At 42.0% G+C, this 13,223-nt stretch overlaps 1 protein-coding gene across 2 annotated transcripts in view; it reads right to left on the bottom strand.

Annotated features, from left to right (window-relative positions):
- LOC108676555 overlaps positions 1 to 13,223 on the bottom strand; it is a 54,414-nt gene that overhangs the window by 3,453 nt on the left and 37,738 nt on the right. For both annotated transcript variants that reach the window (XM_018164643.2, XM_047879767.1), the window contains exons 2-14: positions 9,467 to 9,569; positions 9,008 to 9,198; positions 8,114 to 8,231; positions 7,600 to 7,776; positions 6,932 to 7,083; positions 6,031 to 6,196; positions 5,531 to 5,866; positions 4,082 to 5,192; positions 3,604 to 3,743; positions 1,909 to 2,172; positions 1,598 to 1,706; positions 721 to 926; positions 267 to 402 (exon numbers count right to left, since the gene is read on the bottom strand). In XM_018164643.2, coding sequence (XP_018020132.1) covers positions 267 to 402; positions 721 to 926; positions 1,598 to 1,706; positions 1,909 to 2,172; positions 3,604 to 3,743; positions 4,082 to 5,192; positions 5,531 to 5,866; positions 6,031 to 6,196; positions 6,932 to 7,083; positions 7,600 to 7,776; positions 8,114 to 8,231; positions 9,008 to 9,198; positions 9,467 to 9,569 — 3,209 coding nt within the window. The remainder of the gene's footprint in view (positions 1 to 266; positions 403 to 720; positions 927 to 1,597; positions 1,707 to 1,908; positions 2,173 to 3,603; positions 3,744 to 4,081; positions 5,193 to 5,530; positions 5,867 to 6,030; positions 6,197 to 6,931; positions 7,084 to 7,599; positions 7,777 to 8,113; positions 8,232 to 9,007; positions 9,199 to 9,466; positions 9,570 to 13,223) is intronic.

Raw genomic sequence — 13,223 nt, 5'->3', positions numbered from 1 at the left:
TATGAGAAATAAACTGAGAATGAGCGCAGGCTAGTTACTAAATATCACGAAAGCCGCAAAAAGTCAAACATGAACCCAGCAAGTATGAGGAGATAAGTGAAGGCTTTGAGGTTATATGTAAGCATTCAAGAAACAAATTTTATATTGCCCTCACAACCAATATAAGAGCAATGGCACTTTATTTTAAAACTCGCCTGCAAAAGATTTATTGTCAAATGTAATAGTACTGATGAAAAATAACGGGCATCCAGCACTAGAAAGCTCACCGTTATTGTGAGGGCAAGCAGACTTGGCGACGTTAGCAAACCAGACCATGAAGTCGGTGTACTTCTTCATCTCCTCGTCACTGACGGTGCGATATCCTTTCTTAATTACGTCTAGAACGTCGGCCAGCGTTATGGGCTGCACAGGACAAAACATCGTGATATCTGTTCAATTTTAGTAATGGTTTATTGTCCAAGAAATTTTTATTATTGTATGACAAAAATTAGTGCCCAAATTTTGGTTTGAATGTTTTCACGGTCATTCATTGTGATTTGATGATTTTTCACCCCAAAGAATCTCAGGAGAAAATTCAGTCAAAGTTTTCATCGTCATCGTTTTTTGTCATCCGACATAAAAACGACAAAATCACGCTAACTGAAATTCTTCCATTACGTTCAAGTCAATCGCCGAATCAAAATCTATCTATGATGATAAAGAGTCACAGGAGTTACTCACGACTATGTTCATAGTGCCTGCTCCGATCTCATCCAGAGCTCGCATGGTCGCCTTGTCTTCCCCGTCAACTTCGTCCTCGTCGGTGCAGCTTTCCTCGTCAGTGGAGCCCACGTCACTCGAGTCCGTCCCTGTGCTGCCGCCCGTCGCTCTTGCTTTGCCGTCCATGTGCATTTCCAGAGCGTCTACCAGCTTTGCCAAGTCATCATCTGATGAAAAAAGAATCCAATGAAATTATAATGAATAAATAAACTTTTAACTCCAAAACTATTCAATTTCAGTCATTATCTGATGAAAAATAATACGAAAAAATCCTTACGAATGAATTAACATCATTACTTGCGAGATTTTTAATTTCAAAGTGAAATCGTCGTGAGAAATTAAAATTACGCTTCTTAGTTGATTAATACATATGTCGTGCCGAAATTGCGAAATTGAAGATTCTATGGAATCGGCAGCCAGTTTACCGAATCTGTAGAATCAGCATTTCGTAGCTGATTCAGAAAATAGGACGTTAGAGTAAGAGTTGGAACATAAATCGACAGCTAGAGTTAGAAAAAGTAAGGTCAAGTTTAGTAAAGTTCCTTAACTTCCTTTGTATTTAAATATTAAAAAAATAACTTGGCTGACTGATCTAACCCCAGATTCCAATAGTACAGAAATGCTGATTCTACAGATTCGGCAAACTGGCTGCCGATTTTGTAGCATCGGCAATTCCGCGATTTCGGCACGACACATATTAATTATCAAAACCTTCCGAGAAAATGTCGACAGACAAATGTTTCGATTCATTGCCTGGAAATAAATGTAGAATAATTCGGAAAGAGAAATAAATCCTGAAATGATTAAGATTTTATAGAAGCAGCTTGTTCTCGCTCACCGTTCACAGAGAGTGCGGGTCTAGACGAGTCCACGACGACATCCGCAGCGGCACAAGCAGCGACAGACGCGGCGCCGAGGCCACTGATGATTTTAGGAGGCGCGTCTCTCTGTCATACGAAAATTTTGTCATAATTTTTAAAGTGCATAATCAATTTTGAAATGCCCAGGCATTTTTATTTCTCAAGGAGACGAGTCGAAAACTTTACGAGAATCGGCGAAAGGCTAAAGTTAACCTATTCTTTAACACCGACACTGCTTAACTATACTATCAAGCACACGCAAAAGATGTGCCAGCTTCCTGCCACTGACCTGCGAGTCGCGACGTGCCAGCTTCCTGTCACCGCTGGCGTCAGACTCGAGGCCTGAGGCACACACAGGGTGGAAGCGCTCCAGTGCGTTGCTGTTGTGTACGTCCTGTAGCCCTTCGCTGCCGGGGCTGGGGGAGTGGCGACGGGGACGATGTTGATGAGGGGATGGGTTTAGTTTTGGGGAATCAGGGTGCAGGCCGTGGGAAGGTTGCTGCCGAGGCCTTGGCTGAGGGTGACGATCGTCTGACGGTCCTCCATGAAGGCCCTGAAGAGGAGAGGAAATATACAGGGCCTGCCATATTTATGGCAACGGATGTTTGATATATTAAAATAAATTGGTTTCTAGGAGACTTTTCTTTTATAATGAAGCTTAATATTATCTATTAATTCATCTATTTTATATTGCAGAAGTCTAAGGTGTCTAAATTTACTATTATTCTGGCAGTAGCTAGAAATGCAATTGTAACCCTTCATGAAAAGGGCGAGATAAATTCAGTCATTGCAAAAAAGCTCCAAATTAGTCGTGAAACTGCGTGGAAGATGGTAAAAAAAATTCAAGGAAACTGGTGAAACATGCAATCGACCTGGTCAAGGAAAGAAACGAAGTGTCCGAACAAAACAATTGGTCAAAAACACGAAGGAGAAGTTGAGGAGAAACCCTCGTCGCTCAGCTGCAAAATTGGCTGCAGAAGCAGGAATCAGTCAGACAGCAATGCGTAAAGTCCTCAAAGATGACCTCAAAACCTCCCCTTACAAGATGAAAACAAGACATGAACTAACAGACCGCCATGAACGAATGAGGCTCGAAAGATGCCAGCACATTCTGGATCTCATTGAGGAAGGCACGCTGCCCAACTTGGTGTTCAGTGACGAGAAAAAATTTGACATTGAACAAAGCGTTAACCGTCAAAATGACAGAGTTTGGAGTCGGGATGGATCTGTGGCAACCAGAACAGCAACACGACGTCAAAATCCCATGTCCGTGATGGTTTGGGCCGCGGTAACCGCCACTGGGAGGTCCCCACTCGTTTTTGTCCCCTCAGGAGTGAAATTGAACAGTCAGCGATACATTTCGGACATTTTGGAAGCTGTGTTGTTACCTTAGGCCCGTAAACACTTCAAACGCTCAGCAAGGTAGTTTTCAACAAGACTCTGCCCCATCATATGGCACAAACATGACCCAAAACTGGATTCAGGGTCACATCCCAGCGTTCATTAGCAAAAATGAACGGCCCTCAAGAAGCCCTGATTTGAATCCTCTCGACTTTTCTGGGTGGGATATTTTAGAGAGTAGGGTCTGCAGAACACCTCTTGATTCTTTGGATAGTTTGAAGTCTAAATTGACACGAAAATGGGACTTGATCCCTCAAGAAATGCTGCGTGTCTCCTGTAAAGCTTTCTCGCGTAGATTGGAGGCCGTCATTAAAAATAAGGGTGGTCATATTGAATAAATATGTCTGAGAATTGTTAAGGTAATTCTTGTCTACTAGCTCATCCAATAAAAAACAATGCACCTGTTTGTTTCATTGAGAAATAACAAAAAACATGCGTTGCTACAAATATGGCGGACCATGTAAATTCCAATTCTTGAGACTTACATAGACCCTCTATGAACGTGACTCTAGTTTCCTTATTTTTTGTATTTTCTGCGTGACGATACACGCACTGCAACTCGACACACGCATGCGTCACGTACGTGATGCATGGCAGGGCTGGGAGAGGCGCGTCCGCTGCCGCTGCTGGCGAGGGTGGCGGCACCGCTGCTGCAGTTCGAGGGCGCGGGGCTGGCAGGTGGCGTCGGTGAGCAGCCCGGCGACGCACGGCGCAGAGGTGACACTGGAAATTAACATGAGAAATCAGCCTCATAGTTTCACTCAGTCAACCGTTGCAGTAAGAAGTTCGAGTTTTATTTTTGTTCAAGGTATTTGATATCGGTTTGGTTTACAAAAGAAATAAATAACCCAGAAATTGAATCCTGCTACCAGACACAGCACGAAGTGATGGAACAAAGAATTGATTAGTGAACACCTTCCATGACAAAAAAAATATGGATGAAAACTTTCTCCTGGGAATTTGAGCCAGTCATCTGCTATCCTGATACTCAAGGATATGTCTGGTAGTTGAATTTCATCCTTTTCTCGGCAAATTACCTAAGCTTGGAAAAAATAACTAACCTCCCCCGTTGCTTATAGACATGGGCGGTCGTGACAGCAGCTGTCGTAAGATGTTATCGCTGCCTCCAGCGTTTATATCGAGGGAAATGTTAGGAGGCAAATCCTCTCCACCGCAGTCGAGGGCATGAGGGGAGGGTCCTGACGGCCTTCCAGAGTACACACTACGGGAGTTATTATTGTTATTGTTGCCACTATTGCCGCCGGCGCCGTTCTCAGACATGGGCCCGATGGCCACGGGTCTGTCTGCAAATCCGACACGGCGTGGCCGCAACATTGGAGACTCGTTATCGCTGTCGCTGTCCACGGCTAAATTGTCGTCTCGTAGAGGCTCTGGAGGTTCACTGTAATGGAGCTCAACGCTTTCTTCTCTCATATCACAGGGCCCATTTAGGGCAAAGTTTTCGTTAACCACTTGCTTCTGCTCTGCTTGTGTTGGGAAAGGCACATCTTTATGTTCAGGATGAACGATAACCTCTTCAGTTTCCGAGCATCCCGTAGCGTCAACTCCTTCACTGTCGTGGGTGTGATCTCCTGTATGAATATCACAAGGGAAAGGTTCAGGGTCGTACAAGCTGCCATCAGGCAAAACGTTATCGTAGGTGCTTCGGTCGGTGTGCAGGGAGGGAGAACTGGGAGACAAGCTGCGACTCCTTCTTGACCCTGGAGATGCTTCAGCTGATGATATAATATTCCCGTCATTAGCAGGAGCTTCTCCTATTCCAGCTTCTTCCTCCTGACCTATAAATCTGTTGTTTGTCACCGGATCTTCATTCGAATTTTCGTTTCGATCTTTGCTGGAGTCTAGACTCGATGGTTGAGCGTCATTGGATATGCCGTGATCCAAAATGTAAACAGAAGTATGGTCAGCAGACTCGCGAGAGCTGTTGAGTGGAGAGTCGTCACTGCTGCAGCTTTCCTTGTCATCTAAATTCTCGTACGGAGCTATAACGTTATTCTGATGAGATTCATCACTAGGAGCCTGAGCTTTGTGTTGAGGCGCATGTGGGCGTTTTGGCGTAGTATCTTCAGGCTGACCAGGCAGCGTCTCCTCAGAGCTTTGGACCAACCCAGAATCCGGCGATGCTGAAGTTTTTTCGCTGGGTGCTCTTTCCTGTCGAAAAAAATGTGAAAATTTATGAAATGACTAATAATAAAAAAGCATAAGCCAAAGCGATTAAAAAAAAACATTGATTTTCAATCTTAACTTTTCGGGAAATGGATAAATTCAAACACCATTAATTCATATCAACAAGAATGAAGTTTTCACGCGCCAACAGAAGCTTTAGATACCAAATTTCAAATTATGCTCAAGATATTGAATATTTACATGCGGTATTGGAAAAAAACGTCCAGAATATTCTCACTTTGTTTGAAACGAAAAAAATATTAATGAAATGCACGAGTCAATCTGAGCAGTAACCGAGATGACAGAAATACGATGCCACTGACCCTCTGAGTAAGAATCGCGGCTTCATCTTCTTCACTGTCGGTCGCCCAGTCAGACTGTAAGGTCGCTACCGCGGCCACAGTCGCTACTCCGGCCGCCCCGACAACGCGGCCCAACAGACCTTCTCCTCCAGCAGCCACAGCAGCACCTGACACCTCCTGCTGAGGAGCTGGCGTCTTGAGGGGCTGACTTCCTTCAGGAACGGCAGGCGAAGTCCGAGCGTACGCAGCAGCTGTAACTGTTCCCAAAGCAGCGGCGGTCAGAGCAGCAACAGCAGCCTCCCGTTTCTGCTGGTCTCTATAGGCGTTCAGTCCGTCTATGTCGGTGTCAGAGCCAGTCTGCCGGACCAAAAATTCATCATTATTTTCTACCTAAATAATGCAAAGTTATTGCAGACTGAGACATAAATAAACGTCAACCAATTCATTTACGCATGACATTGGAGAACAAAAAAATTTGGACATTTATGAACAGTCATGTGCTTTAAAATGGAAATTCTTGCCTCAGTAAGTTCAGATGACGGCGTCGTTGATCTGCTGTTTCCATCACTGCCGCTACCTGACCTCTCACCGCCGTCAGCTTCCCGTCCGTTCACCATGGACAGAAGGAAGGAGAACTGACGGTAGCTGAGCGTCTTCATGACGACCATAAGGTCCGCAGGAGTGAACCTGGCCGAACAGTAAACCACTTTATCAGTTTGCCACACGGTAAAAAATTCATATTTTGATTGTGCTGTGACTGGAAGTGGTCTGGGTTATTATACAATCTTAGACCGGTGATAATTGATATATATCTATGGTGTGGTATATACTGCAATAATCCACTTTATTAGTTGGTCACACGTAAAAAAATTCATATTTTGATTGTACTGTGACTGAAAGTGGTCTGGGTTATTTTACAATCTTAGACCGGTTATAATTGATATATATCAATGGTGTGGTATTTACTGCAATAATCCACTTTATTAGTTGGTCACACGGTACAATGCCGAAACCATGGCAGGGTAGTTCGAAATAAGGTTCCGTTACCATGAATTTTGTTATACTGCCAAAAGTGTAACAATGGCAAGAAATGTTCAAATGATCTGAAATCTGAGTCTCAAAATCAAATGATCTGCTATCTGGTTCCTCAGTATCACAGGTATACAGGAAAATGAATAAGTGATTATTCTAATGATATTCTTTAGTTTAACGAAATAAAAGGCCAACGGAATACCAGGCCAACAGGTTTTTTTGAAGGTGGAATGAACACATATTCCTCCATTGAAGAACTGTTAAAACATCATATCGCAGATTACACGACAATTCTAAGACGTAAAGTTTCTAGTTCGTAAAACTCCTTAAAAATAATGGAAATAAGCGATAAAACGGGTTTAGAAAATTTAAATAACTTCGTAATCATACCCTTGGGTCTTCTGAGCGACCTCCATGATGTCATCGTCAGACAGGCAGTGATGCACCTCCCTGAGCAGCGTCTGCAGCAGCGTGTAGCGCGCGCCCTTGTCGGGCAGCCCTACGAGGTACACGCCGCGGAACCTGCTCAGCAGCTCGTGGTCCTGCCACAGCATACGCCCAATATTAGGACATGTAATGAATTTATATTATTATTATAATATATTTTATATATTGTATTACATTTTTCAATATTAGGACACGTAATGTAAAACAATCTAATGACTGAATTAGATTGTTTATGGTTTATGTGAACATACAACGGCACCCAGAGAAATGAATGCAGCATATTGTCTAAGTATGGACACACTTTCCGCGCGTAATACTGATAAATTATATAATCGTACACGTAGTACTGAGTTAGCTAATTTAGAGTTCATGTGAACGTAAGACAGCGCTCTAAGAAATGAATGGGTCATATTGTTCAATTAGTGTTAAGCTGTCTGCACGCAACACTGACACGCTCTTTTGCCTGATTTAACTAGTTCAGGGAGACCCAAACATGGGCAAAAATGCTTCGCTAAATGGATTGAGTCCGACTTATTTCTCTGAGTTTGTTCCTAATCAGCACACAGTATTTTGAAAGGACAATTTATTATATAAATCCAAAATGTACCGACCTTATACAGAAGCCAGGGAGAACTGGTGGCGGCGACGACGATGATGCCGTTGTTGTCGGGATACAAGGACTCGTCGTAGGAGTCGTTGAGCTCCGGCGCCGAGGGTCGAGGACGACTCAAGCTTGACGAGCGCGACGAGCCTCGACTACTGCTACTGCCTCCAGGGCTGCTGTGAACCTGGTAACATTATGTGTGGTCACAAAAACGTCCCCGAATTTCACTCCAATCGGGGGTATAAATTTAACAACCTAAGCCTAATTCCAGAAGAATTAGTCCGTAAATTTCTTTGTTCCGGTTAAAACCTTATGATCAGTTCGGGACTTCCTAGTCCCGTCACGCTGATGTAACAGTGCTATAATGTAACTATTGAAAAAAGGCTTTATTTGTATAGAATTCCTTTGAAAATTTGACTTCATTTGAAGTAGCATCGCCCAGTAAAGGTGTGTGTGGTCCAGCTCACCTGCTGCTGTGTGGGGTTGTGTGCAGACTCTGGGTCGTGTATAGTCCAGCTCACCTGCTGCTGTGTGGGGTTGTGTGTAGACTCTGGGTCGTGTATTTTGAGCTTGCGAGGTCCGAGCTGAGAGAAGATCTCTTCACGTATCTGCTGTACGGGTGGCCCGCAGCTATGCTCACTGCAACCAAGAGAAACTTTAATTTACTGCAAAATAATTATGGAACTTCCTGTAGGTGTGAAATAAATTATGGAAAGACTAATTCATACGTAAAACAGTGAATGCTCACACTTCAAACAGAAATATAATTATCAATACATGAATAGATTCGACTTCAGATGTGCATGTCAGTTGGCAGTTCCTGAAGGGAGGAAAGTTTTGTTTTCGGCTTATTCGTAGATATGGCAAGCTACGCATCCAATAAGCTACGAGAAAAATCTTCTCTTTATTTCAGCTTGATCCGATATAAAATGTTGATGGAAATTCCTAGACGAATTCATGGACGGACGAATTTATTTTATTTTAATATGGAGGAACGAATACACGTAAAAAATATTAGTAAAGGAATATATATACACGTACAGAATATTAGTATAGGGTGGGAACATGTAAAGACAGGTCACCATCGACTTATTGGAGCATCAGGCCAGATTACTTGAAAAATCTCTGGTAGGTAACACACAATTCATCACTGCTACAGTGTCGGATTGTAGTTTCATAATGAAGGGAGTGCGGAGCTCATAGCAGAACGTGAAGAAAGCTCACATACATGCCGTTGTAAATTCATAGTTTCCTATCATTAGGTGCACTCTCACACTCCCCAAAAGATACTCAACTCTGGTATTTTAGCGTTGTAAAACTATGCAGCCAACAATGGGTTAAATTAAGCCAAAAATTAAATTATTTAACCCTACAATGGGTTAAATTAAGGCGAGGATTTCAAGTGGATATCATACTTGTCGTGGTTTGCGAAGATGCTGTCGACGTCGTCAAGGAAGACGAGGCTTGGGTAGTTGTTCCTGGCCTGCGAGAAGAGCTTCTTGATGCTGGCAGCGTTGTTCACTTGGTGAGTGTGTACTCCAAACAGCGGCATCTCGCACACCTTCGACATTTGCTTCACCAAGTACGTCTTGCCAGCACCCGGCGGCTAAAACATGAACAAATACGTCAAGATTTTTTAAACCTAGATTAAGCACAATGGATATTTTGGTTTCTTAATCTTTTACTCGCTGACAGTAACTCTTGATAACTGACATTTAAATTTGCATAGTATCGCTAACGGTAAGTAAATAAGTGTCATTTACAAATCGATAACACAACGCATGTGACATGTGCGTTATGTTATCAAAGATTTTTATTTTCGAAAATGGAATAAATTTCGGACGTAGAAGTAAAAATAATTTCTCGCGACTCACCCCCACGAGAAGCAGCGACGGGGGCTTGTGACACTCGCATCCTCCAGACTTCTCCGCCTGCTCCACAAGGTTGCCGATGAAGTTCCGTAAGGCGTGCAGGTGCCTGAAAAAACACGTTGTTTTTAATGGCTTATCACAATCATTTTACAAAGATAGAAATAATAATGATATTGTGAAAACACGATGTTTTTAATAGTTCATCACAATCATTTTACAAAGATAGAAATAATAATGATATTGTGAAAACATGATGTTTTTAATAGTTCATCACAATCATTTTACAAAGATAGAAATAATAATGATATTGTGAAAACACGATGTTTTTGAATGGTTTATTACAATCATTTTACAACGATAGAAATAATTATGATAATCAGCTGTAATTGCACACCAATTAAGTTATAATTTTGGGCAAAGTAATGATTCCAGGGTAGTCCTGTAAAATTAGCTAACGATAATATAACGCTTCTTACACACTAACATATGAATTTCAAAAACTTTTAAGCAAAACTAAACGGGAGGATGGATTCGCGATTTCGAAGACAGTTCCGCAAAAATATCAAAAGCGCATTTGTAACCACTAATCGATGAAAATTGAGAAAATATAAAAGTGAACTTTCAAAGCTTTCAGAAAGTGGAATGCTCATTACACAATACACACTCAACAAGAAAGTTGGCGCATTTAAAAATTCACGACGAAAATTTACGTTCACGAACAGGTTGCAATTGTTATGATGTGCGTAACAATTGTTATGCAGGTTGCAGTTGTTATGATGTGAAGCATAACATATGTGTAGAAATTCAATGAACGAGGAGATGTAGCTCCACTGGCAGGACACGCAGAAATATGCCCATAAACGTGAAGAAATAATAGCCCATAGAGTAGGATGGTATCGGAGGCGTTTGTATTCTCCGGTTTTGGTGGAAGAGAGCAGCGCGCCTGAAATGTGGCACCGCTGCGCCAGCAGTAGTAAAAGATCTGGCAACGTCGCGCGAACAATGTCGTCTACTAACAGTTCAATGTGCACGCGGGTGCCGGCAAATGAACGCTAAAGATAAGTTTTCCATCAACAAATATAGCAATCGAAGAAATCAAAAATACATGTGCCATGGTCATCGCTGATATTTGAAAGACAACTGTATATAGAGTGCGTGCTTTACGAAGCATGGAGTCGAGAATGGCAGGAATTCAGAGGTGGATAGACGCGCGAGGCACCGCCACGTTCACCGCAAGCCTTTTATTCGTGTTCTGCCCGGCCGCAGAGCGCCAACCAGACAGACCATTCCAAGAGACACCTCTCGTCGACTGGCACATGCCTGCTTCCTTTGTCTCTACAAAGCAAACTATTATAAGAACGAAAACGGCAATCTTTGTTCACGGGGAAAAATTGCAGGAGGTGATTGCAAGCACCATGGCAGAAGATATAATTAGAACTAGTAATCGAAGTTCAATCATCTGGCCACGCACAGGCACAGTTTCATTGAAAAATTTGTGTATAATATTGCATTGAAATCCGATCATAAATATTTGTTATAGAGGATTTAAAATGGTACCGTTTTACAAATTATGCAAATTTTCAATAGGACCTGCAGTGTACATTTGTTCTAGTCGTAGAAGAATTGGTCGCAAAAGTTTATAACATGAAATGTTTGGATAATGATCAAGCTGCTTGACAGTTTTTGCATCGAAGCAGCCTTCAGTGGTGCCTAGACGACGCATCTTCAATGATGACTACAATTGCCAGGTTTTAGTAGCCTTGAGGATAGGAGTTCGCTGGGCTCAGTTTGAGTTATGATGGCAGCGGTCCTGAGGTCAAGGCTGCTAGCCCAAGTTTCCTTTAGGATCAAAAGTCGTTCGAGATCACCAAATTCGATTTAGTGCGAATAAGTCTAAGAGTATAAATTAATTTAATAATAATAAAATGGCTAATTTCATCAAGATCCGAATTTTGATGATTTTATTACACGATAAAAATGTTTTCGTACCATGTCGGACCTTAAACTAGGAGCATGTACGACTTTTATCTCAGTAGCGACAAGGCTATCTTAGAATCAACACCCAGAGAAATGTTGGTCAGTAAATGTTCGTGAAATTTCCATGAATTGAATTAATTCATATCCAATAAGCGGGGTGGTTCCAATGAGAACCGAACGCTGTCAGAGCGGTCTGTAAAGCAGCGCGAGCGACTGACCGGCAAGACTCGTATATCACTCAAAGAAATGAGTGTTACCTTGTCCGCAAGTTGGTGCAGAGACACGGAGAGTAAATGTAAGGAATGTTAGCTGAATTATTTCCGACAAATTGAAATGGATTTACTCGAACATTCCGGCACCGTTGTAAATGAGGAAATATTAAAACTGAAGTTAATGAGAACAAGGGCTTCTATTTCTGCGCGCGGAACTACGATAATAGATGGAATACTGAATTAGATCAATGGCTATTTAATTCTTTCAACTAGGTGGCCAAGTATTGAACTTTTCTTACAATCGAGAGATAAAATAGTAACAGGTGATTTATTTTCCTTAACCAAAGTGCACGTCCAGTAACCTATTTAAACAATTGTATGCGCCACAGGAGTTATAGCAGGCACATATAAGTATGTGATGGTACATATGCAGGATATGCAGGCAAATATTAATATATAATGGTACATATATTAATCAGCACTTGGAGTACATACCCGTGACAATAATTCCGGGTCTAGCAGAACTAAAACTTCGAAGCCTATCAACCGCAGGCACCGAAGAGTCAATAGGAACCACACTGGCTTATCAGAACGGCTTGGTAACTATAAAACAGGGCTCTGTGTATCAAGCCTCCTTCAGTTTATTGAGCTTATGATAAAGTTCAATAACACTGATACACAGTGTTGATATTGATGCGCTGCGCCTCGTAATTATTAAGGTCAATTATAAAATGGTGGACCGAATTAATTGGTACCGCACCATTAAATAATAAACATTATTTTATTTTTGTCTTGAATGACGTTTTATTTATGTCTTTAATCTCGTATTATTCTTCTCTGTGTTTGATGCAGATGACTTGAATGCGCCTTTGTTGAACCCACGGCTGGCACTAGGGTATGTCACCCACAAAATACACACACTGAGCAGCCCAGTTTGTTTACGTTCGCAAGATTTGCAACGCAACGATAGCTGTAAAAAAAAACGTCGAGGTACTCGAGAAAGTTAGCACCAACTGGTTCGAAAATGTGATAATAATATAGTAACCAATAACCATGAATATAAGCTAACAATATCAGAACAGCCTGAAAATTTTTAGACGCTTATAAAAATATTCCGCCTTTATTAACACGAGGAAAAAATAAGCGTTACGCAGATAATTGCTACCTTTACAGACTAACTCTAACGAAACCCATCAATTTCCTGCGATACACTTTCAGGACCTTCACAAGGTCAATTAATCCGAGACACTTGTATACTTAGCGGTATCGCATGGCATCACATGTACGAAAATCCTGCACGAGTATCCTATGACTATAAGAAGACAATGTTAGTACATGAGCAGTCAAGATCGAGCAGCTTCCAGTTTTTATAGCTAACTCGGCCAAGAGATTAGCCACGCTCTGGGCTGCACAACTGCTTCTGGAATGCGAGACACGATCTCTATGGTCACCTGAGAAGCTCAGAGTGCAATCTCGGCCCAGGCGCTGTTGGGTGTCAGTGCATTAGCAATTGCCTGTTTAAATCGTAGACACGGCGTTTGTCTACGTGGTAAGGAAGCTCAAGTCTAGTG

Source organism: Hyalella azteca, unplaced genomic scaffold (assembly GCF_000764305.2).
Source record: "Hyalella azteca isolate HAZT.00-mixed unplaced genomic scaffold, Hazt_2.0.2 contig3780, whole genome shotgun sequence".
In the NCBI taxonomy this organism is placed as follows: domain Eukaryota; kingdom Metazoa; phylum Arthropoda; class Malacostraca; order Amphipoda; family Hyalellidae; genus Hyalella; species Hyalella azteca.
Note: the sequence above shows the minus strand (reverse complement) of the source record. Positions and strands in the feature narration are given on the sequence as shown.